The sequence below is a fragment of the Sylvia atricapilla genome, chromosome 21, assembly GCF_009819655.1.
Source record: "Sylvia atricapilla isolate bSylAtr1 chromosome 21, bSylAtr1.pri, whole genome shotgun sequence".
Taxonomy (NCBI): Eukaryota; Metazoa; Chordata; class Aves; order Passeriformes; family Sylviidae; genus Sylvia; species Sylvia atricapilla.
Genome location: NC_089160.1, coordinates 7,300,803 through 7,327,562, shown reverse-complemented (window position 1 = coordinate 7,327,562; position 26,760 = coordinate 7,300,803). Strand labels below are relative to the sequence as shown.

The window sequence follows — 26,760 nt, the reverse complement described above, 5'->3', positions numbered from 1 at the left end:
ACACATTGGAAGACACTGCATTGGCAAGGATTACTTTTTTATTATGAAACACAGAAATCCTATTAAAATATGAAATTACACCGACTACATCTCAACAATAAAATAAAAAAAGATAAATAAAGAGGTGGGAGATAGCATGACTTCTATTCCAAGCAATTTGTCATTCCATCATTGCAAAACAGCATTAGAATAGCTCCAGGGGTTGGCTCAGATTTTTATGAGGACAAAGATTTGACTATCTATAATTTTCCACAATATTCTCATATTGGATCTACTTGTAGCTTTTTAACAACAAGTAAAGCTACTTTTATTCAAACTAAAGAACGATTTCTACTCCAAAAATGTTTTTATAACAAGCAAGAAGTTTATGAGATAGTATTGTCTATTGTGGTAAAAAAAAAAAAAGTAGATGTAGAAAGTAGAAACTTATGCAATTTAGGTACCTTTTAAAGACTAATAATACAACAGGTGACCAAGAAAATACAGCCTGAAAAAAGGAAGAAACTTGAGGAACGAAGTGCTCCTCTATAAAACAAGACAGCCTCCATCTCACCTGAAATGAAAGCAGGCTGCTAGCACTTGAGAATGGCTTTGTCAGGGTTAATAAACTGGAGAAGCAAGGAAAGCTGCTAAATGCAGAATCATAGATGATTTAAGCTGACAACTCCTCTACAAGTGAGATTATAGGAATCCTTTGCTTAACCAGTTTAGACTGGAAAACTCTCAGTGGGAGTGTTATGTGAGGACTAAACAGAAGACAGCAGCCATGCCTTCTCATGAATCACAGGTATTTCAATACACCACCTCTGCAGGAACAATGAAAGGGAGAAGTACACTGTTACTAAGGTTAACTTTGAAAGAGGAACTAGAAAAATAGGAAGAAGTCAATTGCCCTTTGGTTTCTTTCACAGAAAAAGTCTTTAGTTCCTGTAAGACAGTGATTAAAAAACAATATATAGAAAGATCAAAAGGAAAGAATTTTAGGAAATCAGTCTGGAAGGGAACCTCTAAGAAGTGAGATGTTATCTTGTATAAATTTAAGGCATGATCAAGAGGGAGAACAAAAAGCTCAAGCTGTCAGGTTACAGCAGTGTGCAGCCAGGTATTTGAGTAGTATTAACATCACATTTGCCTTGGTTTTGCACTTCTCCCTAAGGATGCAGTACTGCTCACCATCAGGAACACGCTGGTACAACAGACTGGCCTTTTATTTAAACCAGTACAATCCCTTTTATATTCACATATTACATACACTTCATGTTGGATTTGAAATACAAGGCTCAGCTAGGACATTTACACCTGAACCTCATCTTCATATTATCATATTTTTCATAAAAATATGTTGCTGATCCAGGATATTTGTGTTAGGCTTTTGTTTGCTCTAAAACAGTATTAAGTAGATCATAAAACCCCCACAAACCCAGAACTGCTCTCCCAATTCATCACACATAGATTTTCCTATCTATCTGTGGCAATGCTTTAGGCTAAGCCAACCAAAGTCTTAAGAACAGCTGTAAAATGAGTCCTACAGAAGACAAGAGATGCTTAAAAACAAGTGTTCAGACCCAATCCCAAAGATACTCTTTTAGTCAATCTAAACATAAATCTGAGGTCACGACACAAAAAATGGGTAAAAGTCATTTGTCTGTCAGATGCAAGATGATTCTTGATGAGATGAGAAGAAAAAAGTAGCCTCAGACACTACAGAAACACCTGCATGTGGAATCTCCAGGAGGCACAAGCTGTCAGTGTCCACAAACCACTGAGTGAAGAAAACTTTGCTACATAAACAATTAAATTGGTTTGTTCATGCTAAGTGCCATTTCTGTGGTCAGTCACAGCAGACAGATCTCTTCCTGCCTTGGACAGTTTCTCAACAAATAAGAGAAAGAGCTTCAGGAGAAAGGAACTCTTAAGCCTCCCAAGCTCACCTCAAATGGGATGTCCCTCTAGCATTTCCCTCAAAATCTACACATCTACTTGTAGTTTCCCAGTTCCAACCTTAATGCATGACTAGTGTTGGTAAACACAGAAATGTTTTTTAAGCTTTCCCTTCAAAGGAAAAAGAAACCCGAATAATTAATATCAGAATTCTTCAGACTTACTTATGTTGCAAAATGAAGTACTGAGCAATTAAAATACATCCAGATGTAGAATAATTTCCCATACTGTTAAAACCAGCAACCATTACAGTTGCAAAGGAGACCAAAAATTTTGAACTTACTGGCAAAGAATAGTCAAGAATTACAGCACCATAAATCTATAAATCCATGTAACTGTGAATTTCACATACAAATCAACATTTGCTCTCCAACATTAAGAGCAATGGTGATGGACAACACAGAACAGAGCACCCATCAGCTCTTATGCACAGTAAAGAAGCTGAGAACACCTGCCAAAACCCTGCAGCTCTCAGGAAACTAAACTGACCACAAGCTGTCAAGGAAAGCAATGTACATTTGAAGTCTATTCTTAAAAGCTTATGTTGCAATATTTAACTTGATTTTTATCTATTTTGTATACTGAAGTCAAGTAGAAGCAGTCTGTCTTCTGTTTAAAAGAAAGAAAAAACACTCCCAGGACTAGAGGTGGCTACAAACAACTTTTATCAGCTGGGTGTTTGACCGTATGGAACAGCTTCTGGTTTTGTGAAAAGGTATTACAAACAGATATCTAAATGGTACTTAGATTTGAAATCCAGCAACTAAAGATGTAGGAAATATCTGCTTCATGGTTATCCCCACCCCTAAGTTTACTTACAGACCCGATCTGTGCCATTAAAATGACAAAGAAACTGCACACAGCCACATAACTGAGGTTTCTCAAGTACAGAGGAACCAGAAATTCCATTTGACAGGTTCTGAGTTCTTAGCTTTTCATGCTAATCAACACTTGCAAAGAAAAACAGAATCCTTCCTAAAAAATACACTTTTACTACTTTAGAGACTTCAATAAAAAATAAAACATCTTTTCAGACTGAACCAGAGTTCTTCCACACGAAGGAAATGTTTCTGTAACTGGAATAGACCAGTGGTTGTCTCTCACACTTCTGCTACCAGGGAGAAAGAACTGAGATCCAGCACACTGGTCTGAAATCAAAGCAGCCTTAAGAAACTCACTATCCCAGCCCACCCTAAGCCCAATCTCCCAGTCTACACTGGGTGCACCTACACTGAACATGCCTAAATCGGCTGCTTGGTTCAAGCAATTCTTGTTTTTCATGTAAGCTGCCTCTGCTCACCACACATTGATTCAGGTATGTGAGGTTTTTCCTGAAATCTGTACCAGTAAAAAACTAAACCAGAAACTCTGATCTTAAGGTTGGAACAACTGGGGAAGGTATGCTGGTGCTGATCTGCTGCACAGCAATGCCACTGTTGTCCATACAAATCAGATTTGTTACCTGAGGTGCAAGAAGCATGCTTGAGAGAGGCACTGATCACGTATTTCAGAGCTGTGCAAGCCCGGGTGCTCTGGGGTATTCCACAAGGCAAGCACACCAACTATCAAAACTTCTCACTATTTATACATTTTAGCAAAGAAAGGAATTAGTGTTCATTGGCTACAAGTTATATAGGTCTCTCAGCAATCAGAATTCTATCTTCTATCCACTAATGACTCTCTCACTTCTCACACTAATTAGTCCATGTGCCCAGTCTCTATTTGTTTGGGTCTGTGGGTTGCTTGGGTTGGTGGTCTATCAGTCACTGCTGTGATCTCCCCCTGCCAGAATTACCTTCTATCCACTCAGAACTGATTCAGCAGAGATGCTGAGTTGGCTTTATATCCTCATCTTGGGAGTTCTGTCAACTGCCCTTGTGGCCCATAAATTCTGCACTCCCTGTGCCCAGTATCAGTGTCACATCCTCCTTCCCAAGCCTTGTTAACAGCCCCCACATCTGAGATCACTGAAGCCTCTCAAGCCCTACATCTTAACAAGGCAATTCTTAAACCAGTAATTTGTTTTTTTAACACCTGGACATCACAGGGTTTGCCTGTCTTTTCCTATTTGTTTCACAGGTTAAACTTTCCTCTTTACTGAGTAGGCTTGAAAGTACACAAAGATCAAAGAACATCCTTTCTCAAGAGAATTTCACATATTCCACGTTTTGCAACATGAATGAACTCAACAGGTGAGTTCAGGGAATTCTTCACCATGCTGCAACAGCAGAAAGATCCAGACATTTCCAACACAAGCTAACACAGTGCTCCAACTCTGAAGTGTGTTCGGCTATTTTAGCACAGCATGATTTAAATGGAAAATAAAGAGCACATCACCAGGATCACTCCTCGGTCTGGCACATGAAGGTGTAAATTCACATGCCATGTAAAAAGGATATAATCCATTACTTCATGTCAAGGATTATCTTCCTCTCCACTACTAGAAGTGCCTTGGCTCCACAAATCTTTTAGAGTTTGAACCAGTAAGCAGAAAATCCCACTGGAAGCTTTTTTGTTTTGGCACTTCAGCATTTAGTCTAGAGTATAATTGTCACAATGCTTTACTACCAAAAAAAGTGAAATATATTTTCTTGACAAGTCAGCAAGATTTCTTAAGCTGGCATATTACAGCACAGGACATCTCCCTCCCAGCTAAACTCACCATCACTGACCACTGGTTTAATTCCGACAATTTCCTTTTTGGCTTCAAAAGCTTTTAATTCCAAATTTCTGTTTCACCGACAAGTAACATAAGGGAAAGTAATCCTCATCTGGCAATGAAGCAAAGCCTGCATTTGTTAAGGACTATGTCAAATATACACAAAATTCCCAAGACTTCCACCAGCCTCTGTATGCTCAGTAACACACATCCAAGCCTTTGTCCTGATGAACTCACAATCTAAGTAGACATGAGACAAGCTACAACCAACGTGCAGTAATAAGTGCTTACTACATGACTTATCTTTTGCACAGATAAAATGGCTTGTCACTGGATAAACTAGGCAGAAACATTTTTGACGCTAAACTGCTGGAAGACAAAGAACACTGGACAACAAGGCGAGGAGAATGAGGCGACTGCACTATGATGAAAGCAGAAAAAAACCAGCACTGAACTGGGTCTAGAACAATTCCAGCATGTTCTCCTGAGACCGGGAGGCCCCTGCTGGAACTTCAGCACCTGCTCTTATTGGCTGGTGCCTCCCTCTGACCCTGTCCTACTCAGGCCAGACCTCATGGCAGTGTTTAAGAACAGCCACAGCCTCTTCTATTAGCTTAAAAATAATTCTATAGTATCTCTCATTAGTCAATATAACAACTGGAAGCAAACACTCTCAGAAACCTTGTAGTCCTAGGTCAGTCTTGAACAGAACAAGTTCCCATCCCTACATCCTGCTTCCACCTGTGGGAAGGGTGCTGAAGTGACAAATGGCAGGAGTGTTTGGCTGAACACCCAGATGGTCAGGGATTTGCTCCTGCTGCTCAGCTGCCAGTGAGCTGCAGCTCATGGTTCCTTCCCTTCAAGCCTTTTAACTACACAACTCTTTTTTCAGAAGTCATACACTGACACCTGGAAACACATTTGTGATAATCGTGTCTGCCAAGCACAAAACTATTTTAGTTCTGTACCAGAGAATAAGACTTTATTTTTTATTTTCACCTGAAGTGTGTGACCTTCTCTAGACCTGTCAGCACATTCTCATTCTCCTAGCAAGCGGCAAACAACCCCAGGCTGGAAGAATGATGAATATTAGACTGTTGGACAACCACAAAAAAACAAAGAACTCAGAATTCTCTTCCCATACCATTCCACTCATGACAGGGAAAAAAAAATGTATCAAATAACTTCACATTTTCTGTGGAGCTCCAGCCTTCAGCCCTGATTTAGTTACCTTTTTGCTAAGGACAGATTTCAGCATTAAATGCCAACCTTTCTGGGAGTATGAGTATGTACTTTTGAATCAGCTCCAACAAAGCAGCACAACTGAAACGGGAGAACACACTTCACCAAAGAGTATCTCAAGGAGCAAAAACTACTCCATTTTTCTTTACAAGGTTTTGCAATACAATGCGCAATCTAAATTATTTGCCCCCTCTGCAAATAATCAGTAACAAATAGAAAAAAAGTTCCTTAGTTGATCAAACACAGAAATACTACAGACATTAGAGTTGGATATTACAAAACAAAAACAGTCAATGCAATGGCAAACTTAATTTTGATGGATGAAGACGGTAAAAAGTCAAAAAATTACACATTGCATGTTTTTTGTAGGTCAGCATTTCAGATAAGACTGTAACACTAAATTTACTGGGGTTTTTGAATATTAAATTAATATATAAGTGGTATTCTTCACAACACAATCCTTTTAGGCAGGCAAATAGTAATAATCAGCTTCTTTAACTTCAAGTCAGTGAACTGAACTTGCCCATGACACCAAGTATCCTTAACAAGGATCCTTTATAGTGGCCTTCAGCAAGAAAGCCTCAAGCACACAGAGCTCATTTCCGCTTTGCCTAAACACTGGCCAGGCTGTGAGAACACTGCAGAAAACTTCCATCATTGTTTATAAACGTGTCGCTTCCAGATTTTGCATCAGACGCATTTCAGAGCATAAACACCAGCTCCTCTCCCCCCAAAAAACATAGAATCTGTGTTCCTCTTTTTGTTGAAATCTGAAGGAAATGCTGCTGAAGAGCCACATTTTGCAATGTTTGATTTCCAGAATGTAACCGGGATTTAGGATATACATCGTATATGAATGCTGATTTTTTAGGTGAATACTGGATTTATTGTTGCTCTTCAGTTACTGCTGTTCTCAATTTAATCAAAATTCACTCCACCAACAGAAATAATTTTATTCAGAAAAGAAGATATAATTGGTTTAGAAGTGCATACTGTAGAGGCAGAACTGCATTACAAATTAACATTCTTATGCATTTCACACTCAATATTAAGCCTTGGGGGTTTAATCTGTAATCACCTGAATGACAGTATAGCTTAGAAGGGCCAGAAAAAGGATATAAAAAAAAAGAGAGACATGCAAGTAAAGGTGACAACGGCCTCTGTAACAATGCCAAGCCTGGTACTGGCCAGGACAGGAGGGCTCACTCCCAGGTGATACTGAGGGACACTGGTGTCACTCCATGCTATGGGGAGGAAGCAGAGGTGAGAAAGGAGAAATTTCAACATCCATCTATTTAAAGGCAATCATTCACCTACTTAAAATTGCCTGGGAGTTCCCTCATAATTAAGAAGTGGGAATTGAAGCTGTTGTGACAAAGCCATAAACAAATGAGCCTGATGGCACTACTGCATTTTTCTGGAGCTGTTGGTCACACCTTTTGTATTTACAAAACTGATTTTTTTAAAGGTACTCAGTAAAAAGGGAGCAAATTGCTAAAGGCACAAGTAGGCTCAGGTTCCTGTGCTATATTGTCAGCCTGAACTAGCTTTAAAAAATAAAACAGCAAACACACAACTCTCCAGCTAAGCAGACTGTGATTACAGTGATGTGATAGACTCAGCTATTTAACTGCCAGGGGGCCTAATGCTGCTCATACAGACAGAAGCAAAATTACACATAAAATTACTGGAATATTCAAGACATCTCTTGATATCTCAAGAATTACTATTTTATTTTCTCCTCGAAGATCTGTTTGGGGAGCCAGAAGACAAATTCAGATAAATAATAAAGTAAGGATTTTCTGGCCAAAGTGCTGTAAGGACAATTCACAGTTAAAAACAAACAAAAAGAGCTAAACAGCCAGCTGGGGTCACTATGCTTTAGACGCATCATTTGGAATACTGAAAAGCATGCCTCAGTATTTGCAAATCAAGTATTGGCAAGCCATTATGTAAGTTAGATGCAAAATAAAATCCCAAGCTATTTTTGATAAATCAACAGAAGCTGTGCTTCAACATAGCTCTTGCTGACTTTACTGATACAAAGATAGAATATTCTGGGTTTACAGTAACACTGCAGATCCTACTGCCTAAGGGTTGGTGATATGGAAAAGAAACTGTTTACATCCATAATGGCCAGAGGCTGTTTTTTAAAGTATTTGTTTCAAGTACTACAGAATTGAATTTCAGAGTCGCTGACTTAAAACAGAAAGTGAAACTCTACAGAGATTTGTGACCCAAGCGCCCATCTCCTCCTATGCCTCAGCCTCAGTCTAGAACCTTGTTCATAGGGATATTTGCATGTGAAAGAGGGATAACTGCTACAGAAATACCAATAATTGACTGTTGCCTCTGAGGCAGCTGCTAATTCCCCATCCAGCTCCAGGCCACACTGACACTGTCAAGGATGTCCATGATTCACCAGCAGAAAACCGTTTACCCACTTGACAAAAATTTCTACAGATCAAGTCAAAATACAGACTACAGGTCTTTTGTTCACAAGCATCTTTTGAAAGATGTCTGAAATTTGTATTTCACCGGGATTCATTCATAAACCAGGACTACATTAAATCAGGATTCTCCCGAGGTGGTACTTACACAGATTAACTATTTGAGTACAGGATTTTAGAGCAGCAAGCAATAAAGCTATTTCTGCCAGAGACAGCCCTTAAAACATTTTCACACCACCATTCACGGTAACAATTCAATCCTGACGGGAATGACTGGGTTTTCCTACACACTAAAATAGAGAGACAACATCACTGCAGACAACTCTGACTCAAATGCTGAAATTCAAAATAAATGGACAAAAGCAACCTACCAAAATGCACACAGCAATAATTAGAAGCAAACAAAAAGTACAGACCCTTGATGCTCCAAGTTCAGGATACAAAAAGTCTTTTTAATAACAGATTACTTATATGCTTACAATGCTTCTTTCTTTCTGAGTGCTTTGGTTATTCAATATCTATACAAAGCAGTAACCGACAACATTGCTAAATACATTTTTATGCTACTACAAGGAAAACCCCAGCTTCCATTATTTCGTGGAAGCTCTTTTGATTTCCAGGTACCACCGTGGACAATCTCCTATTCCAAACAATATGCCAGCTATTCATAAGCCATGAGGAAAGAAAAGCCCCAAAACAATCCCCCCGCCCCCAGCGTTAATTCACTCAAACAACATTTTCAAAAGTCATTCGTATTTGTGAACAAAAGATCCTGGGCATCTCAGTAATATTGTCGACGAGCATATTATTTTAAATGCTCCATTTTCAGCAACTACCCCAGCAGCAAAATAACCCACTAGCAAATGGAGATGAGACACAATATGAGAGAACCTCCGTGAAAAATGTACCTTTGTTTTCTAGGAACCGAATAAAAAAATGCCTCCATGTTTACTTCACCTAAAAGCCTGGGGAAATCCAAGCCCACACTCACGATATCCAAGCACTTACCAACACAGTGAACACATCAAGCTCTCCACGCTCACTGCTGGATGCTCACACATCCCTTGCACTTGGCACCATCTTCCCGCTGAACTGGGACCGCGATACCCCAGGCGATACAGCTTCTACTGCAAGGGATCCGGCACCTTTGAAGGTGGAACCCAACCACAACACCGAGCTCTCGTTCCCCCGAGGGAAAACTCAATCGCTCTCCTCACCCTGCACACCCCGCTCCCGCACACCACTGCAATTCCCCATTCTTAGAGCACCCATGGACCAAAACCGGGGACAAATGCCCCATTCCCTGAGACCGCCCCTGTTCCCTGAAAGCACACAGACTGCGATACGGAGCCCTTTCCCTGCCGGCACAGCCCCGGAGCCGGCAGCCCGGGCACAGCCACAGCGCCGGCCCCGAGCCCACCACCCGGGGGGACGGAGTCCTCCTCTTCCCGGAACACCGAGCACACCACCGAGAGCTCGGACACGCACGGCCGGGCAGTGCAGGGAGTGTCTGTGCCCCGGTACAGCCCTGTACACACACACACACACACGGAGCCCCGGGCCCTAACACACTCACACACAGCCCTGTGCTCTCGCACACGCTCACTCAGAGCCGCTCGGCCCCCACCTCCCCAAGGCACCTCCGGCTCGCCGCTCACAGCCCGCACCTGCACACGGACACTCGCCCCACACTCACGCCGCAGAACCGGCGCCCAGCGCCCAGCGGGGCAGCCCCGACACGGCAGCCCCACGTCCTCCACAGCCCGTCCCGCCGCCTGCACCGAGAGCCCCCCAAAGGCCGAGCCCGCCACTGCCCCCGCTGCCCTCACACCCCGGGCTCCCCACTGCTCACCAAAGCGGCCGCTCCCGTGGCACCCGCTCGGCTGTCCCACAGCCTTCCCCGGCCACCGCCACCGGGGACCCTCCCGCTGCATCCCCGCGCCGGGGCCCCGCAGCCGCCACCGCCCGGCCCCGGCGGCCACCGCAGCGGCTACGCGGCCCCTGCCCTCAGCGCCGGGCCGCAGCGGCCCCGCAGCACGCCGGCAGCCCCGGCCCGCCGCTGCCGGGGCCCCCTCACCCGCTTGCGTGGTGTCGCTCAGGTCGCAGCCGCTGCCGGGGAAGTCGCGCAGCTTCCTCCCGCTCAGGCACAGGATGCCCGAGCTGCCCGCCTCCTCCAGGGCCCGCTCCAGGCTGCGCACCGTGTGCGACTGCGGCAGAGCCGCCGCGCCCCAGTGCGGCCCGGACGAGAAGGAGAGAGTCAGGTGCGCGGGGATGCCGAGCCCCGCCGATCCGCTGCCGGGCGCCGTCCCGGGCCCGCTGCCGCTGCCGTTGTTGCCGCCGCCGCCCCCCTGCCCCGCCGCCATCTTGACCGGCCCCTCCACAACAACGGCCGCGGCCGCTGCGCAGGCGCCGCGCGGCCCGCAGGGGGCGCCGCGGGCCGGGGCGTGGCTCCGGGACGCCCCTCGGCCGCGACAACCAATCCGCGGCGGCGGCGGCGCCGAAGGGGCGGGGCTTCGCCAGGAGGGGCGCGGCCGTGCGCCCGAGGGCTCGCGTGACGCTAGGGGGCGCTGCCGCGGCTGAGGGGACAGGGAGCGGGAGCGGAGCGGGGACATCCCGGGAGAGGGATCGGAGAGGGATGGGGCAGCGGGGACATCCCGGGAGAGGGATCGGACAGGGATGGGGCAGCGGGGACATCCCGGGAGAGGGATCGGAGAGGGATGGGGCAGCGGGGACATCCCGGGAGAGGGATCGGACAGGGATGGGGCAGCGGGGACATCCCGGGAGAGGGATCGGAGAGGGATGGGGCAGCGGGGACATCCCGGGAGAGGGATCGGAGAGGGATGGGGCAGCGGGGACATCCCGGGAGAGGGATCGGACAGGGATGGGGCAGCGGGGACATCCCGGGAGAGGGATCGGAGAGGGATGGGGCAGCGGGGACATCCCGGGAGAGGGATCGGAGAGGGATGGGGCAGCGGGGACATCCCGGGAGAGGGATCGGAGAGGGATGGGGCAGCGGGGACATCCCGGGATCGGAGCCCGGGACGGAGGGAACCGGAGCTCTCCTGCGCCGGGAGCACCGGAGCCTCCGCGGCCTCTGCCTCGCAAACCCGGCAGCGGCAGAGCCGGGCCCGGGCTGAGGAGCCCCGCGGGCGGCAGCAGGAAAATCACCAGGAATCGGCCGTGGCCGAACTAAGGGAAGACGAGCGAGCGGCTCACCCTGAACGGGGTGAAGGAACACTGACAACAGCCCCACAGACACCAATGCCCGTGGTTCACAATGGGAAATGGGGATGCAGAAATCAGGAGCCTCTTGCAAGGTCCGGGGCCCAGTTACCCGAATAAAATGCTACAGAGCTGCTGGGATACTGTATGGGTGGGTATTTGCCTCCTCGACCGTGTAATCAGTCCTTGTCAGGGGCTGCATATTTATCTTCCAAAAATTGCTCTGGAGCTGTGATTAGGGAACACCAAAGAAAGCCTCAGAGACACACATTTTAATGAAATTGTCCTAGGTTTCATAAGCACAATCTGCTTTTAAGAACTGAACCTCATGAAGATCCTTGCATTCTTGATCATTTGGGTTCGTTATTTGGGGTTTTTTTGCATGCACATCATGCCTAATTTGGGAATCTAAGGGAAATTCCCTCTACATGGGGTATGGAAGACACTGGCCTTCAGCCAGCACCACATCCCCGACAGACAGCTGAGCCATTGTGGATCACCAAAGGATCTGCCCTGAAATACCATATGGGTAATGTCTGGGTGAAGTTTAGTAGATCCAGAGCCTGGACCAGTGAGCAGCTCCTGAAGAGTGAAGGGTTCATTCCTGCAGCAGTGCTGTGTGCTTTTGGGGACATACCTGTCCTGGCACACACATTGCCCTTCCAGCAAAGAGCTCTGTGTGCAAAATGCAGCTGTGGGGGAAAGGGGTCCCATTGCCACCTGCAAATAGCGTGGTGTTTGCTTCCTCTGGCCTTAGCTGTGGCTGCTGGTGGGGGCTGTGGGATTCAAGCTTGAAGATGAATATCTGTGTCTGTCTGGTTGGGCCAGAGCTTCTGCTCTTGTCCTGAAAAATCTGATCATTCCCTGGATTCACAGGAAGAGATCACAGCAAAGATTTCACAAAATACCTACTGAAAACCTCATACTGCTTTTATGAGCCAGCTCTTAAAGCAGTAAACTGCCTCCAGGTGGGCACCTACTGGGGGACCAGTTTCTCCCAAAGCACCAGCCTATGCAGTGTCACACTGAGAAGATGAACTTGCACCAAAGAGCTCTTGAAGGAAAGGAAATAACCAGAGGTGACATTTGACAAGTTAAGTTTTTTATTCAGTGCACTGGACTCGTACATCACTGCTTGGTCAACTAACATTTCACACATTCCTATAAAACCAATGCCAAGTCATGCCAAGTTCAGTCTCTTGTTGAAGATGCTCGGTGTAAAATGTAAAGCACTCTCTCAAATATTTTCTGTTGTAGGTATAGCTTAGAGCCCAGTAACAGGCTGTGTCCAGCATGTTCAGTGCTGGGTTCTAGCAGTGGATGGAGAATGGAGCAGTTACTCAGGGTTGAGCAGGGTTTCATTAACAAATGTCTAAACCCAGCTCATTAACATCTCAGCCAGTGTTTATCAGAGTGCTGCTGCTGGTTTGATTATGCTGCTGCTTTGAGCATGGGTGGAGCTGCAACTACAAAAACTCTAATGCAGAACTACTCAGCACTGGAAAATGTGATCTGGGCTGGGGCAGCCAGTCTGTGCTCCCTGCTGAGGACAGTGACTGCAGCAGCACCGCACGGCACATCTCACCAATCCCTGCAGCAGCAGTGGGAACAGCACAGCAATCCACAGAAAAATGCAAGGTGCTCAGGCCTGTCAGGGCAAAACACCAGGTTTTCAGGGTGGAGTGGTCTTACACTGCAAACCTCTGGGCAGGGATGCCTGCAAGCACAATTTGGGCAAACAGCTGGAGCATCCCAGCTTCCCTCTGTCACCCATGTGGGCAACACAGCATCCTCAAACCCACCAGACAATGTAGGGAAGGCTCTGTGGTGCAGCCTCCTACTATCAGCCATCACCCTGGTCAGCACAGGGTGCCCTGGCAGGGGGACAGGGCTGCTGCCAGCCCTACAGCTTCCCAGCAGAGTTCTCCCAGCAAATCCATCTCTGCTCACTCCCCTCCACCACCCTGCCCACGTCCCACCTACCCTGTGCTCCGGCCCAAACTCTCATCCTGCCTTCTCCCTGCCCTCAATCACTCATTCACTCTTGTGTGGAAGGAAGGAGACAGCACAGTGCCAAATCAGCTATCTCAAAGGGAATCTAGCGACTTTTATTGAGCCCTAGTCATGGTGCCTGGGCTGTCACAGGCAGTCCCCGTGACAAGCACGCAGTCCTAAGGCATGGTGACCGTCCGTCCAGCGCTCCTGGCTGCTGTAAAGCGCCTCTTATTCCTCAGACCAGAGAACCTCTCATCCAGCGTCAGGCTGGTCTGCAGGGGAAAGCGAGAGCGAGTCAGTCCCTTGTCTTGTGGCAAAGCACAGCCAAACTCGTAGCGGGGTATTGATTAGAGCCCATCAGTCAGGCTGTTGTTTCACAGCTGGTTAGTCAATTAAACCACTCAGCACACAGAGACAGGGAGCTCGACAGACTGTGTGCGGCTGGAAAACCTCCAAGCAGCTCCCAGCCCCGGGACACAGGGCATCCTCGGCAAGAACAGGAGCAAGCAGATTGCATTTGAGCACAAGGCATCGGGTAAAACCAAACCGTCCAGACAAGAAACGCCGGCAATGAAGAAGGTGGAGCAGGATTTCCCAGCTGCCCCAGGGCTCTTGGACCATACTTCCGTGTAAAATGTGACACCAAGAAGGGCACGAAAGCAAAGAGCGAGCAAAGCCCAGAAGTGCCACGTGTCTCTGAGGAATGGGAAGCACTGACAGTGAAACAGTCCCCTCTGGCCAGGACTACTCATCAGCAGGACCTCCCTGCTCCAAGCAAGCACATGGACAGGCCAAGACAGGCCATCAGAGTGGGGAAAACTGGGCTGAGTCTGTAGTTGCTGAACAGTCTTCTCAAGTGCCTTCAGTTTTGTGAGCAACCTGGCCAACACAGCTACGGGCCTTTCCTCCCAGGCTGTGTTAGATAAACCCAGCTGGCAGCCCCAGAAACCTGAGTGTGACGTTAAGAGCTCAGTGGCAGGGCTGCTGCAGGGAGCCAGGTGACTCCTGTCCCGTCGACAATCCTCTACCTGGTTGGCCATGGCGCGGAAGTTGAACCTCAGCAGCACCCCCTTGGGCTGGGGCTTGGCCACCCGTGCTGGGGGTCTCTGGCTTCGCAGGAATGGGCGATTGGATCCAAGCCTGGGGAGAGCACAGAGCTGCAGTCACTCTGCATGCTAAGGCAGCTCACTTCCCACCCCCTGCAAATCGGCACGGAGTGAAGGACACGCCCACACGCTCCACCTGTCCCATGAGAGCAGCCGTGCAGACAGAGCTCCAGCACCGGGGACTGTCACACCCAGGCTATTGAGGGGTGCTCTCTGCACCCGGAACATGCACAGTGTCCCCAGCCACCCTTCTCTCTGCCCCCAGCTGAGTCCCAGATCCTGCAGCTGCCCCTTTCCAGCCTCTGAGCTCTTCTTCCACAGCAAGCACCAGGTGTCCCTTTGGGGCACACTGTTTCTCCCAACACCCCAAAATCAGCACAGCCAGCCTGCCACCTCTTCCCACAACGGTGCTTCCATTTCTCCTCACTCTGCATTACAAATGAGGGCGCGGTGATTACAGACTGCCATGTAATTACAGGTAAATACAGGAGATTTTTATCTCCTTCTCATTTGCTGGGAAAAGAATATCATTTGCTAACCATTTTGGGTCTGAACCCTATTCACTGCACACTCATTACAGAAGTGAAGCTGCAATAATGCTAAAAGGATTTGCAATGGCTTTTGTAGGGCTCCCACCCTAACAAATCACCTCATTTACTTACGAGCTGGTCTGGCCTGCCTGGGGATTAAGTACAGAAACCGTCAGAATTGCTCCAGGGATGGGTTTCACTTGCCACCTGCCGAGACAGGGAGATTTATCCAGCTTCAAGCGTGAAAGAGCACCTCGTATTTGCATTGTGCCTTTGTTCACCAATTACCTTCTCATCCTTGGCGGTTTCCCTTCTCCTCGAGACTCCATCTGCGGTTAAATATATGTAAAAACAATTACTTCAAAGAATTAGCTCCCAGAAACAGTGATTCCTTTCCCAGGATTCTGTTTGGTGTATCTCAAGAGTTCCCTCCTTTCAAGCTGTCGAGAAACATGCTAATTTGGTGTTTCCCACTGGCACAGTGATGTGTACAGGACGGCTTTACCTGGCCCTGCCTGTGCTGCTCTAAAAACTCCAAAGTTTATTTTTATCACCCTCCCAGGATTAACTTCCAAGCTGCCAGAATACCAAAAGCTGCATTAACAATTACCTGCAAATACTTTCCTAGCAACACATGCAGGATTCAGTTCATCCACCTCTCTCCCCCAGTTACTTTTGGAAGCAAAGCTACAACTGGGCAAAGGCTGGTAAAATGTAAATGGTAAAGCTACCAGCAGAGTGCAGAGGAAACGTCTCAAATACCGACCCCTCTCTGGAAGTGGGCTTTGTAGAACCACTGCTGTATGCGCTTCTGCTGGAACGCTGATCCCCTGTTCAGCAAGAAAGGCCTGCTGGTAAAGGAGAGACAGAAATAGGTGAGGATGATACCAGGTCTCTCTAATGTGTAATGCCAAAATACCTAACCCAAGCTGGTCTTTAAAAGCAGTGTAAGAAGCAAATGAGGCTATGTGTTACCGAGTTCAGCCCAACAGGTTTTTCTGCCAGCAAAGGATTTCAGAGGAACTTGATTTTCCGCTCAAATGAGGCAACAGCTTGTGTGTTCTCAGCTTTGCTCATTAAAAGCAAAAAAGCATGGGAGGAAATTACAGAAAAAAATCAGGTCAGAAAGGACCTCTCAATGTTATTCTGTCCCTGTTCTGCACAGAGCAGAGGAAGGATTGCAAGGAGCTTCCTTTTGAGCTCAGAGAACATAATGATCTTGATGACACAGGCATCGAGACAGTGCCCAGCACCTGGCACACTGCCTTCCTCACAGCTCCTGGGGCACAGTCTGCTCCTGCAGCCCCTCACTGGGACAGACTCCCTGTCCCTGCCCATCCCTTATGGCTGGAATCTGTATTTCCTGCCTGCATGAAAATAAATCCTATTTTAATAGCATTTAATACCCTTCAGAAGTGTTCCCCAAAGCGACAAAGTTTAATAAAATACAAAAGTTACACTTTCTGTGCTTCCTGAAATAAAATGACAGATTAATATCAGCATTATTAACTATGAGCACGAGGCTGTTTTGTTTCCAGGTGCTTTTCTAACATACCCAGGGGTATTTTTCTGCGGCGGCACAAGCACATGGCTGTAGCCATGCCCAGCTGGCACATATTGAGAGCTGAACCCCATGAGCTGCACAGGTAAAAACCACAGAAAACCAAAATAACCTGGCGTTACCACAGATTTTACCTTTTCCCTGGGGCACGGATGCTGGCAGCATCTTCCCTGAACCTCTTGGTGCCTGGAGATGGCTGTGGCTGTTCCTCCTGCTGCCCACTGCTGCTTTTGGCAAAAGCACTGCTCTTCTTGTTGCCCTGAAAGAGCAGTGAGACCTCAGCAGTTGTCACCTGCAGCACAATCTTGGCAGAAGAACAGGGGGTGAGGACAAAGGACAGCACACAAGGTCCTGCTCTCTGCTGCTGACATTGCTGTCAACAATCAGTCAGTGCTTTGCCTCGATTCCTAGCCATGGAACTACAAGTGCCGGGGAGAATGTTTCCTTCTAATGCTGCAGAAACCAAAGAATTAAAATAAATCAGTCCATGCAGAGCATATCTCACAGAAGCCGTGCATTATGGCCCTGCTCAGTTTTCTTCTGGTCATCACCTCTTTCTTGTCTGGAAACCTGCACTGTCTGGACCACACCCTGATGCATGGAACACACCAGAAGTGTCTGGCAGTGTCTGTCCTGCAGCTCCAACACAAACTGCCCCAGGCTCCAGTCTGCTGAACTACCATCACTGTTAGTACCTACTAACTGAGGGGTATTTCCATATTCTTCCCCCTTGGTTTATTCCTGCAAAGTGGAAGCTACTGTAGAATTCTGCCTCCTAGCAACTGCTTATTTCTTCTGTAAATACCAGCTACACTCAGTATCTGAGTCATCCTGGTCTCCTTTTCAGGAATAACCTCACTCCTTGCACATGCATGCTCAGTTTAGGGCTTTCTTATTCAAACCCCTAAAACACATTCACTTAAATGTGCTGTCCTGTTCAGCACTTGCATTTTTTTCAGAAAGCTTACTGAACATCTGTGACCTCCTAACTGAGTGGATTTTCCTCAGTGCAGGAAAACCCAGCCACCCCTCACACTGTCACAGCATTGGGAATCAGTGTCTCTGGTGGAAAGTATGTCTCTGAACCAGTCACCTGACAAGTCACCAAGTCTGTCTTCTGACTCCACAGGAACTTGGAAAATGCTCTGGGTGGAAAACAAATAACAAAGAATCTTAACACACCTCCTCTAAATGGTAATAGTAACATGAGATCCCACGGAATTAATTTTATGGAAATATTTTTAAACCTTTTGAGATGAATTTTTAAAAAATCTTTTTTTGCAAAACTCATGGGCAAAATTATGCTAAGTCAGAAGCTTTATAAAACCAACAGGAAAATTGATATTCCATATGCATGTATGTCTGTGCACACACATACAAGTGCTGTGCACAGGCAATAAAAGATGATGTTTTTTATGTAGGTTCTTCTTTGGGGTGACCCAGGATCACAAAATTGAGCAGATTTCTACCTGACATTTGGAAAAAGCCAGACTTTTCTTATTCCCCTACCTCCTGAGCTGATGCCTGGCGATTTAAAGGGCTCACTCCATCGAATGCAGCAGCTGCTCTTCTCTTGCGACCAGACAAAGGGTTCCTGAATTGTCTCCGATTGAATTGTTGCTGTCCAAACCCTCTTCTGAAACGGTTGGGTCCTAAAAACAAAGCCCTCTTACTTTAGCATCCTTCAAAATTCAATTTATGACTACAGCTTTGTAAATAAATTACAAGGTTAATTTAATGTGATACAGGAGTAGCTACACAAGTAGTGGGGCAAAAGTCACGCTCATTCATATTAAATTAATTAATTTTTATGATGTCTCTCCAGCATTGTCATTGTACACAGGACTGCCATACACAATATTTGATGTGAAAGAATACGGGAGAGAAAAGACTTTCACAATTCTGATTCCTCGTAAGGCAGGAACACCCACATCAGGAGACCTGTCAATCTGTTGTCAGAGCTCACACTGCTATGAATTAACTGTGAAACAGAAAAAGCCTTAAATACAGATATACACGTGACTTGAGCATCCTAAAGCCAACCCCACAGCAGCCGGAAATAGCTCTGAGGGCCCACATCATGGCCTAATTTTATTTTATATTTATATTTATATATATATATATATATATATATATATATATATACACTTTTATTTTCTTTTAGCATGTCACACCATAACTTCCTGTATTGAAGGGGGCACCTCCTCCTGCTCTTCCATGATACACACACACCCGCTGCACATCCTGCATTTTAGCTTTTCCCCTAAGTCTGCTGATGATTTTGAAGAGTGCTGCAGTGTTGAGTGAGAGGAAAGCCCTGTCAGACTGAGGCACAGTGCTTCCAAACCTAATTACCCCACATAATAAAATTCTGTAGTTGTAATGAGACAGCAAGTTTCTGAGTCACTGTGTGAGCTGACACAGGCACAACAACAACAATCACCAACCACTCACAGGTGGAATTCCAGGAGGAAATTTGTTTCTGTTACCTCACAAAGCAGCAGATCCCTGAAACAACACCTAAGCAGAGCCACTTGGGCACAGTCTCCAGCACCATCAGGCTTGGCCCAGTGCTGGAGAATCACCAGGCTGCTGCCCTTCACACCAGTTTATCCTGCAGAGTCACCATCATGCTGGGCTCTGATCTCTGTACCAAGGCAGGGAGCTCAGGCATGCCCAGAAGGGTGCCCCAAATCTACCAAACACCTGCATTATCTATAACCAGATGTTCCACTTCTCAATGCACACAGAGGGTAAACAGCAGCACACTTGTGCTTTCCTTCACTGCTACTTCAGACTTTGCCATCCCCAGCTGCAAGGTCACTCAAGCATTCAGCCCCTGTGTTTTGAGCCTGTTGCCCTCAACAGCTGCTGTATCAGTGTCCCCACACTGGGGGTGTATAAAACTGTGCATGGCAGAGGGCAGGGAGAGTGCACTCAAACCCTGGATCTCACAGCAGAACCTCACTGACACAAACCAGAGCTCTGAAGTGCATATCTTGATCTTACATGACAGCAATTTACACTGACCTGGAGCAACTGGAAATGTTCTGAGGCAGCAGTGGCACTGCTGTGAGGGGCCACCACTGCCACACGGAATGAAGGCTCCAGCCTCAGGGTGTTACACCAGCCAGCACCAGCCTGAACTGCTTACACTGGGACACATCTCAAGATGCTTTGAGCTGCTCTGGCTCTAAAACAAAAGGGCACCAGAACAGCCCCTTGGGAAGCAGATCCCAAAGACCATGTTGGGGTGCTTTGTGGCCCATGGTGCTGGCTGGGGGGAATGTATACAAAACCACAACACAGTTCACAAGCTCTGGGGCCAGCTGTTATTTCCTCTGCAGACAATGCCCTCTCACTGCAGAAGTGCAGGTGTGTAAATGTTCCTCTCATGACAAACATTCAATTTTGGCAAACTGTTTCTTTTTGATCAGATGTGGACTTGCTGTAGCCAATAGCACTTGGATTTTTTTTTTTCTCCTGTTTCTATTCCCCATCTGGTTTTGCCCTGTTTTGTTTCTCTTCAACCTCTACCCTGGGCCTGTCCCTATCTCTTGCCTGTTTGCTGGGCTGGCCCACCAAGCCTTGCTGCACAGCTCTCCTACACCCTGCAGAGGACAAGAGACTGAGCTCAGCTGCTTTTCCTGGATACTCCATCAGGGCAATGCTGCAGGAGGCAGCCCTGACTGGAAAATGGTGCCCCTGTCAGTCTGTTCCTATTAGAGAGCCTGTGCTCAGCAGTGCACTCAGGCACAGCTCACCCAACACAAATAACACATGACAGAGCCATCAGCTTCCAGGGGAGACCCCACCACACCAGCTGGGGACCAAGGCCTCACTCTGTCATCTGTGTCTTGAAGTGTGACACATGGGAGGCTTCATGTCTGCAAAAGGTCTGGCAGATATTTAATAATGTAAGAACATTTTAATAAAATCCCACAGCATCTCAGCAGCTGAGGAAGAACCCCCCCACGCACATCCCATGTTCGTGTGTGTGCTCAGAGCCTGGTTCTGAACACACCTGGGATGGCCAAAAGGCACTTCTGCTCAGCCAGTCCAGCCTAGGCACAAGTTCCCATGTCTGACAGACTCTTCTTTCCAAGGAGATTTGAAATTCAAATTTCTCGTCATTAAAAATCATTCTTTCCCCCACCAGGGAGAAGGTTTAAACCATATTCCAAGAGGGATTAACAGCACTTTGCTTGCTGGTTTAATCAGCCTAATACCCTTCCCCCTCCTCTGTCATTACAGTGCTGGGCTCCTCAGATCATCATTTTGATAATGGTTATCACATCTCAGCCCAGAAGGGACTGCATTTCAGCAGGGACCAAAATGAACTGAGCCCCTGATGAATTATGGGCTAAATTCCCAGTCATGCTGAGCTTCCCCAAATTGCTACTGACAATCAGCACCACACAGCATGGCAGGTCTCTGCACTTGGCAGGGCTGAATTCAGATTCACTGAAAACCTATAAAACACAAAAACTACCAGAAATAATTCTATGAATTAAGAGAAAAGTTCTCCCATCTAAGGAACAGGGAAAAATACTTTATTGGATTTGCCTCTGGATGCAGTAATTGCTTGAGTGTGGGAGACTATCAAAGCCTGTGGGTTTTGACAGAAAAATCAATTTGCTGAGGGCATTTATCATCATTATGTTTTGAACTGGAACAATCCTCAGTAGGACACTGTGTGGTAGGCACCAAGAACACAAAGGTGGGAGGCAGAGAAGAGACAAGCAGGATTGCTCCCAGCGATCCCACTGTCCTGATGTGTGATTGGCACTCCAGTCTAGGACTTGCAAAGATATTTCTGCAAAATATCACTTGAATCTAAAGGGAGTGACTTAGCAGTAATTAAAAATAATAAGTTCATGGAGACAGCATTTCAGGCAGCAGATAACTTTGGTAAGTAAAAACCAGTGGAAGAACACAAAGGTGTGATCACTTGGTATTATTAAAAAACCTCACCATAAAAATAGCATGCTTGGCAAAAGTGACAATTTAGCTTTAATAACTGAGCTATCAAATACAGTTACTGAAGGGGTAATTTGGATAATTTAAGTCTGCTCTGGGAAAACGAGGATTAGGAAGAGGCATAATTAAAATACGCAAAGCCAAGGGAATAGAGAATAGATATTAAGTCACTTTAAATTAGTAATTCATCAGAGAGTGGAAGGGAGAGAAATGGGTGAATTATGCCCTGAAAGGCCCCTGATATTCCATTGTTACGGGGAGAAAAGCTAATCAGGGCCTGAGAGCATCTTATATACACACAGGAATTAGACAGAAGGATTTAAGAGCTGGATTTTGCTAAAAAAAAGCATTTTCCAGCCTGGGAGGCCTCTGCTGTCTCAAGGGCCCATCTACCTTGCAAATTCCTCTGCTTCCAGGCTCGGAATTGGGGCCGCCCATACCCAGAGGCTGAACTCCTGTTCTTGGCCTGCTGCCTTCTGCTGTCGCCCGCGGCACTGGCATCTGTCTGCTCCTTCCTGTGGAGCTTTATGATGTCATCTGCAATGAAATGAGGAGAAATCCACAGAAACTGCACTTTCCACCGAACAGCAATGCCCTCTTTGGGTGCCTGGAACTGTCCGTGCTAAACACGGGGCTTGCTGTTCTGTGAGCAACGCTGGACACACAATGAGAGATTAAGCTTAGCTTAGAAACTATAGGATCAGTTTACCGGGTTCCTGCAGGCTGGAGATTAGAGTGCAGCAGATGATTTACAAACGTGCCACCATCCAGCACATCCCCAGCACGGGCAGAAGAGAGATTTCAGACCCTGTCCACCCAGAGAGCTGATCCTGCAGGCTTCCCACAAGCATAGGGGAAGATGTTTTTGCAGGGACACCAGGGACAGGGCAGAGAACTTTTTTGAGAAGGTCTGACTTGAGTAGGAAAGGTGGGCAAAGGGGGGGAGGATGTGACAGCTCTTGAGCTACTTGGATCATGCATAAAGTAGTGTCAGATGCAGAGCTCTATCAAGAAACAGCTCAGGCCTCTCCATTCTCAATCAGCTGGTCTGCAATCAATGGGATCTTCTTATTTCAAGCTGTTCTGATGAAGAGGAATGGCAAAGGGATGTGTCTCCATTAATTCCTATTTTCCTACATATCCTTCTTTGAACCTCAAATCTTCCAGAAAATACTTTGCAAATAAGAAAGGCACATCTGTGAAGCTGCAGGCAGAAATGTTTCAACTTGAACATATTCACAAGAAATGAAGTGTCCAAAACAGGACCTTTCCCAGGCAGTGGCTATTCCATCTCCCTAATGTATCACTGGAGTCAAAGGACAAAAGCACCATCAGCTTTCAGTGGGTGCTTACCATGAATTATCATCCTTCCAGCACTGGTCCAATGTCATTTCCTAGCAAGAAACTCCTGTGTCCAAATGAATACGATGCCCAAGGAAAAAAAAAATGAGAGCAGATGTAAGAACACGCTGCTTTTGTGATTTCGCTTTCAAGTCTGCCAGGAAAAGAACAGGCTGGAAGATGCTGGGCCATGCTTTTGGGATGAATTTGCTAATGGTCTCAGCTAAATGTGCCTTTGAGACATGTGTGATTTGGAGCAGAGGATGCTTTGAAGTGTTTTAAAAGCATCCCTGCAGCTCTGCAGGGAGGTGACCACACTCATCCAAGGGTGGGCTGTCCACAGCATGAGGAAATGAGAGGGGCTGAACGCTCAGGTGCCTGATCTGTCACCTTTCAGATTTTTGTTTGTTCGGGTGTGAGTGAGTTGTTACTCTGCCTTTTGTGCCCATAAACATGATGGAGTTAACAGAGGGATGTAATGGACTACTACACAAGGCTGCAAGGGGATTCTGAGAGGTCATCTGTGGTACATCTATGCCCTCCAGGCAGAATTAGATCTACCAGAGCAGCTTTAAAGCAACTCCTGCAGGTTTTTCTTTTGTGACTGCTAACTCATGTAAGGCACAAATGTATCTGAAAGCACAGAAAAACCACCTGATGGAAAAAGTTCTTCACCAGGGGCCTCTCATTTTCCAATTCTCTCTTCTACCCTGAGTAAGCTGTGTTCTGGATGGAATATGGAGTTGGAGCACAGGAGGTCTGACCGAGAGAAGCACTAAGGGAGAGCAAAAGCAAAGGGAGCACCACACATCAGCAAAGAGAAAAAGGGTGTGCAAAATTATGGGAGAAAAATAAATCACAAATGAGGGGTCCGCTGTTGCTATAGCTCCTCACAGAGACGCTAAAATACGCGTGCATAAGCCAAGGGATCAGATGGAGTTTGCAGCGGAAAATGTTCACTGTTCCCGACAAATGGCTCTTTGCTGGGAAGAAATGACACAGAGTTTCGGTTAGGAAGCCGATCCAATACCAAAATGTGCTGGTGGACTTTTACAGCCGAAAGGCCAACACGATAATCCACCAAGATCTCCGGTCCGTGAGTCAGAACGCAGTCCTGCGGGGTTCACGACAGGGCGGTTGTTGGTTGTTTATGCACACTCCACATTCCCCGTGCCAAAGGAATGGCGAGCATCGGAGCAAGCCGCTATAAATAGCAGCACGGCGGGGCCACGGCTCCTCTTCCCCAGGCACAGGGCTGCTCTGGCCGAGCCCCCCGGGCCGCTCTCCCGTGAGCTCCGGCCCGCTGCCAGCGCAGCCCAGCGCAGGTGTCCCCTTCTCCTCCTCTGGTGCTGCCACCGCACAGGGACACCCCGCACAGGGCCACCGCACAGAGACACCCTCACAGGGCCACCGGCACAGGGCCACCGCACAGGGCCACCGCACAGGGACACCGCACAGGGCCACCGCACAGAGACACCCTCACAGGGCCACCGGCACAGGGCCACCGCACAGGGACACCCCGCACAGGGCCACCGCACAGGGCCACCGGCACAGGGCCACCGCGCACAGGGCCACCGCACAGAGATACCCGCACAGGGCCACCCTCACAGGGCCACTGCACAGGGCCACCCTCACAGGGCCACCGCGGGCCCGAGCCCGGCCCGGCCCACACCGCCCGGAGCCCCGGCGGCTCCCCCGCCCGCCCGGAGCCCCCGCGGGCCCGGCCCGGCCCCGCCGCCCGGCAGCGGCCCGCACCTACCCAGGGACATGTCGATCTCCTCGGCCCCCGGCTGCGGCTCGGCCCCGGGGCCCGGTGCGGGCTGCGGCCCCGCCGCCTCCATGGGCCCGGAGCGCTGTGCGCACACTGCGCCTGCCCGGAATGTGCCGGCCCCGCACGGCCCCCGCCCTGCCCTGCCTTGTGTGTGCCTTCTGTGTGTGTGCCCGGCTGTGCCTTCTGTGTGCCCGGCCCTGCCTTGTGTGTGTGTGTGTGTGTGTGTGCCCGGCCCTGCCTTCTGTGTGCCCGGCTCTGCCTCCTGTGTGCCCGGCTCTGCCTGTCCCTGTGCCCGGCTCTGCCTGTCCCTGTTCCCCGCTCTCCCTGTCCCTGTGCCCGGCTCTCCCTGTCCCTGTGCCCCGCTCTCCCTGTCCCTGTGCCCCGCTCTCCCTGTCCCTGTGCCCGGCTCTCCCGGCCGCTGTGCCCCGCTCTCCCTGTCCCTGTGCCCGGCTCTCCCTGTCCCTGTGCCCCGCTCTCCCTGTCCCTGTGCCCCGCTCTCCCTGTCCCTGTGCCCCGCTCTCCCTGTCCCTGTGCCCGGCTCTCCCTGTCCCTGTGCCCCGCTCTCCCTGTCCCTGTGCCCGGCTCTCCCTGTCCCTGTGCCCGGCTCTGCCTGTCCCTGTGCCCCGCTCTCCCTGTCCCTGTGCCCGGCTCTCCCTGTCCCTGTGCCCGGCTCTCCCTGTCCCTGTGCCCGGCTCTCCCTGTCCCTGTGCCCCGCTCTCCCTGTCCCTGTGCCCGGCTCTCCCGGCCGCTGTGCCCCGCTCTCCCTGTCCCTGTGCCCCGCTCTCCCTGTCCCTGTGCCCGGCTCTCCCTGTCCCTGTGCCCGGCTCTCCCTGTCCCTGTGCCCGGCTCTCCCTGTCCCTGTGCCCCGCTCTCCCTGTCCCTGTGCCCGGCTCTGCCTGTCCCTGTGCCCCGCTCTCCCTGTCCCTGTGCCCGGCTCTCCCTGTCCCTGTGCCCGGCTCTCCCTGTCCCTGTGCCCGGCTCTCCCTGTCCCTGTGCCCCGCTCTCCCTGTCCCTGTGCCCCGCTCTCCCTGTCCCGGTGCCCGGCTCTCCCTGTCCCTGTGCCCGGCTCTCCCTGTCCCTGTGCCCCGCTCTCCCTGTCCCTGTGCCCCGCTCTCCCTGTCCCGGTGCCCGGCTCTCCCTGTCCCTGTGCCCGGTTCCCTTCTCCCGCGGTGCGCGGTCCCGGTGCCGCCCGCAGCCAGCGCAGTTCCCCGCCTGCGCTCAGCCCTGCGCTCGCTCCCTCCCTGATCCTTTCCGCCAGCACCTTCCCCTCTGTCTGTCTGCCTTAAGCACCATTCCGCAGCCTCTGTGCTGACAGTCTTAACTTTTTTTCCCCCCGAATCCTCCTCCCCCAGCGTTTATGGCAGCAGCAGATGTATCTTCGCAACCCGGCGGTCAATTCTGAGCCGTGCGAACCACGGAATGACCTTGCTGCGTTCTGAAGACCAGAAAAAACAAGGCAACTCTACAAACAGAGATACTCGTGGCTCATATTCGTGCATGAAGTCTTTTCTCGTATTTGTGATCGCCTGGAGGAGGAAGAACCCATTCGGGATTGGTTTTGGGGCAGCATCCTGATCACTCACGGATTCTTCAGGGGATCTTTCAGTCTCTGTCACGTTGGTTGTGGCACCGAAGCTATTCTACAGTTTGAGTACAAAATGAGAGCTAAACCATCTTGTACTTTTAAAAGCAGGTGAAAAAATAAACAAGAGATAGGAGAACATTATCTTCCAATTGGCTGCCATGCATCAAGAGAGGAGCATGCTTTTCCTCTGAAGTCTCCAAATGATAAATGCTGTGAAATAAATTTCTCACATATTTAATAGGGGCCACATAAATAGTGAACAATATCTGCATGTTTTGTGTTTTCAGGACAGTTTTTCGGCTTTTTTTTCCCACTTTGCACTTCAAATGGGAGAGAAATTTCTACACCCAGATCAATCAGGGCAAGAATTGCCTCCT

General features: G+C 48.5%; 3 protein-coding genes and 1 long non-coding RNA gene across 9 annotated transcripts in view; 1 reads left to right on the top strand and 3 right to left on the bottom strand.

Annotated features, from left to right (window-relative positions):
- LOC136370359 (leucine-rich repeat and calponin homology domain-containing protein 2-like) overlaps positions 1-10,718 on the bottom strand; it is a 35,302-nt gene extending 24,584 nt beyond the window's left edge. The window contains 1 exon segment of the mRNA XM_066333722.1: positions 10,370-10,718. Within this exon segment, the coding sequence (XP_066189819.1) occupies positions 10,370-10,655 (286 nt within the window). The 5' untranslated portion in view covers positions 10,656-10,718.
- Positions 1-26,760, bottom strand: part of LOC136370588 (uncharacterized) — an 87,199-nt gene that overhangs the window by 46,916 nt on the left and 13,523 nt on the right. The gene's annotated exons all lie outside the window — the stretch shown is intronic.
- The window catches only part of LOC136370587 (leucine-rich repeat and calponin homology domain-containing protein 2-like), a 91,932-nt gene that overhangs the window by 51,696 nt on the left and 13,476 nt on the right, over positions 1-26,760 (top strand). The window lies entirely within an intron of this gene.
- On the bottom strand, positions 12,595-24,924 carry LOC136370586 (UAP56-interacting factor-like). Of its 4 annotated transcripts, none has more exons than XM_066334081.1 (9): positions 24,787-24,924; positions 22,080-22,223; positions 18,216-18,358; positions 16,841-16,965; positions 15,912-15,996; positions 15,434-15,474; positions 15,278-15,352; positions 14,459-14,649; positions 12,595-13,781 (listed from the first exon to the last, which is right to left on the bottom strand). In XM_066334081.1, the coding sequence occupies exons 1-9, from the start codon at positions 24,866-24,868 to the stop codon at positions 13,762-13,764; spliced, it is 906 nt and encodes a 301-aa protein (XP_066190178.1). In that variant the 5' UTR covers positions 24,869-24,924; the 3' UTR covers positions 12,595-13,761. The 4 variants fall into 4 exon arrangements, with proteins under 4 accessions (XP_066190178.1, XP_066190179.1, XP_066190180.1 ...); XM_066334082.1 differs by having other exon boundaries at positions 14,538-14,649; XM_066334083.1 differs by having other exon boundaries at positions 15,912-15,993.

Coding starts and splice junctions, on each gene's coding strand:
- LOC136370586 (XM_066334081.1), bottom strand. CDS start 24,868: ATGGAGGCGGCGGGGCCGCAGCCCGCACCGGGCCCCGGGGCCGAGCCG. Junction 15,353..15,433: donor AAACCGCCAAGGATGAGAAG/GTAATTGGTGAA, acceptor CTGTCTCGGCAG/GTGGCAAGTGAAACCCATCC. Junction 14,650..15,277: donor CAGGCAGGCCAGACCAGCTC/GTAAGTAAATGA, acceptor TGCTCTCCCCAG/GCTTGGATCCAATCGCCCAT.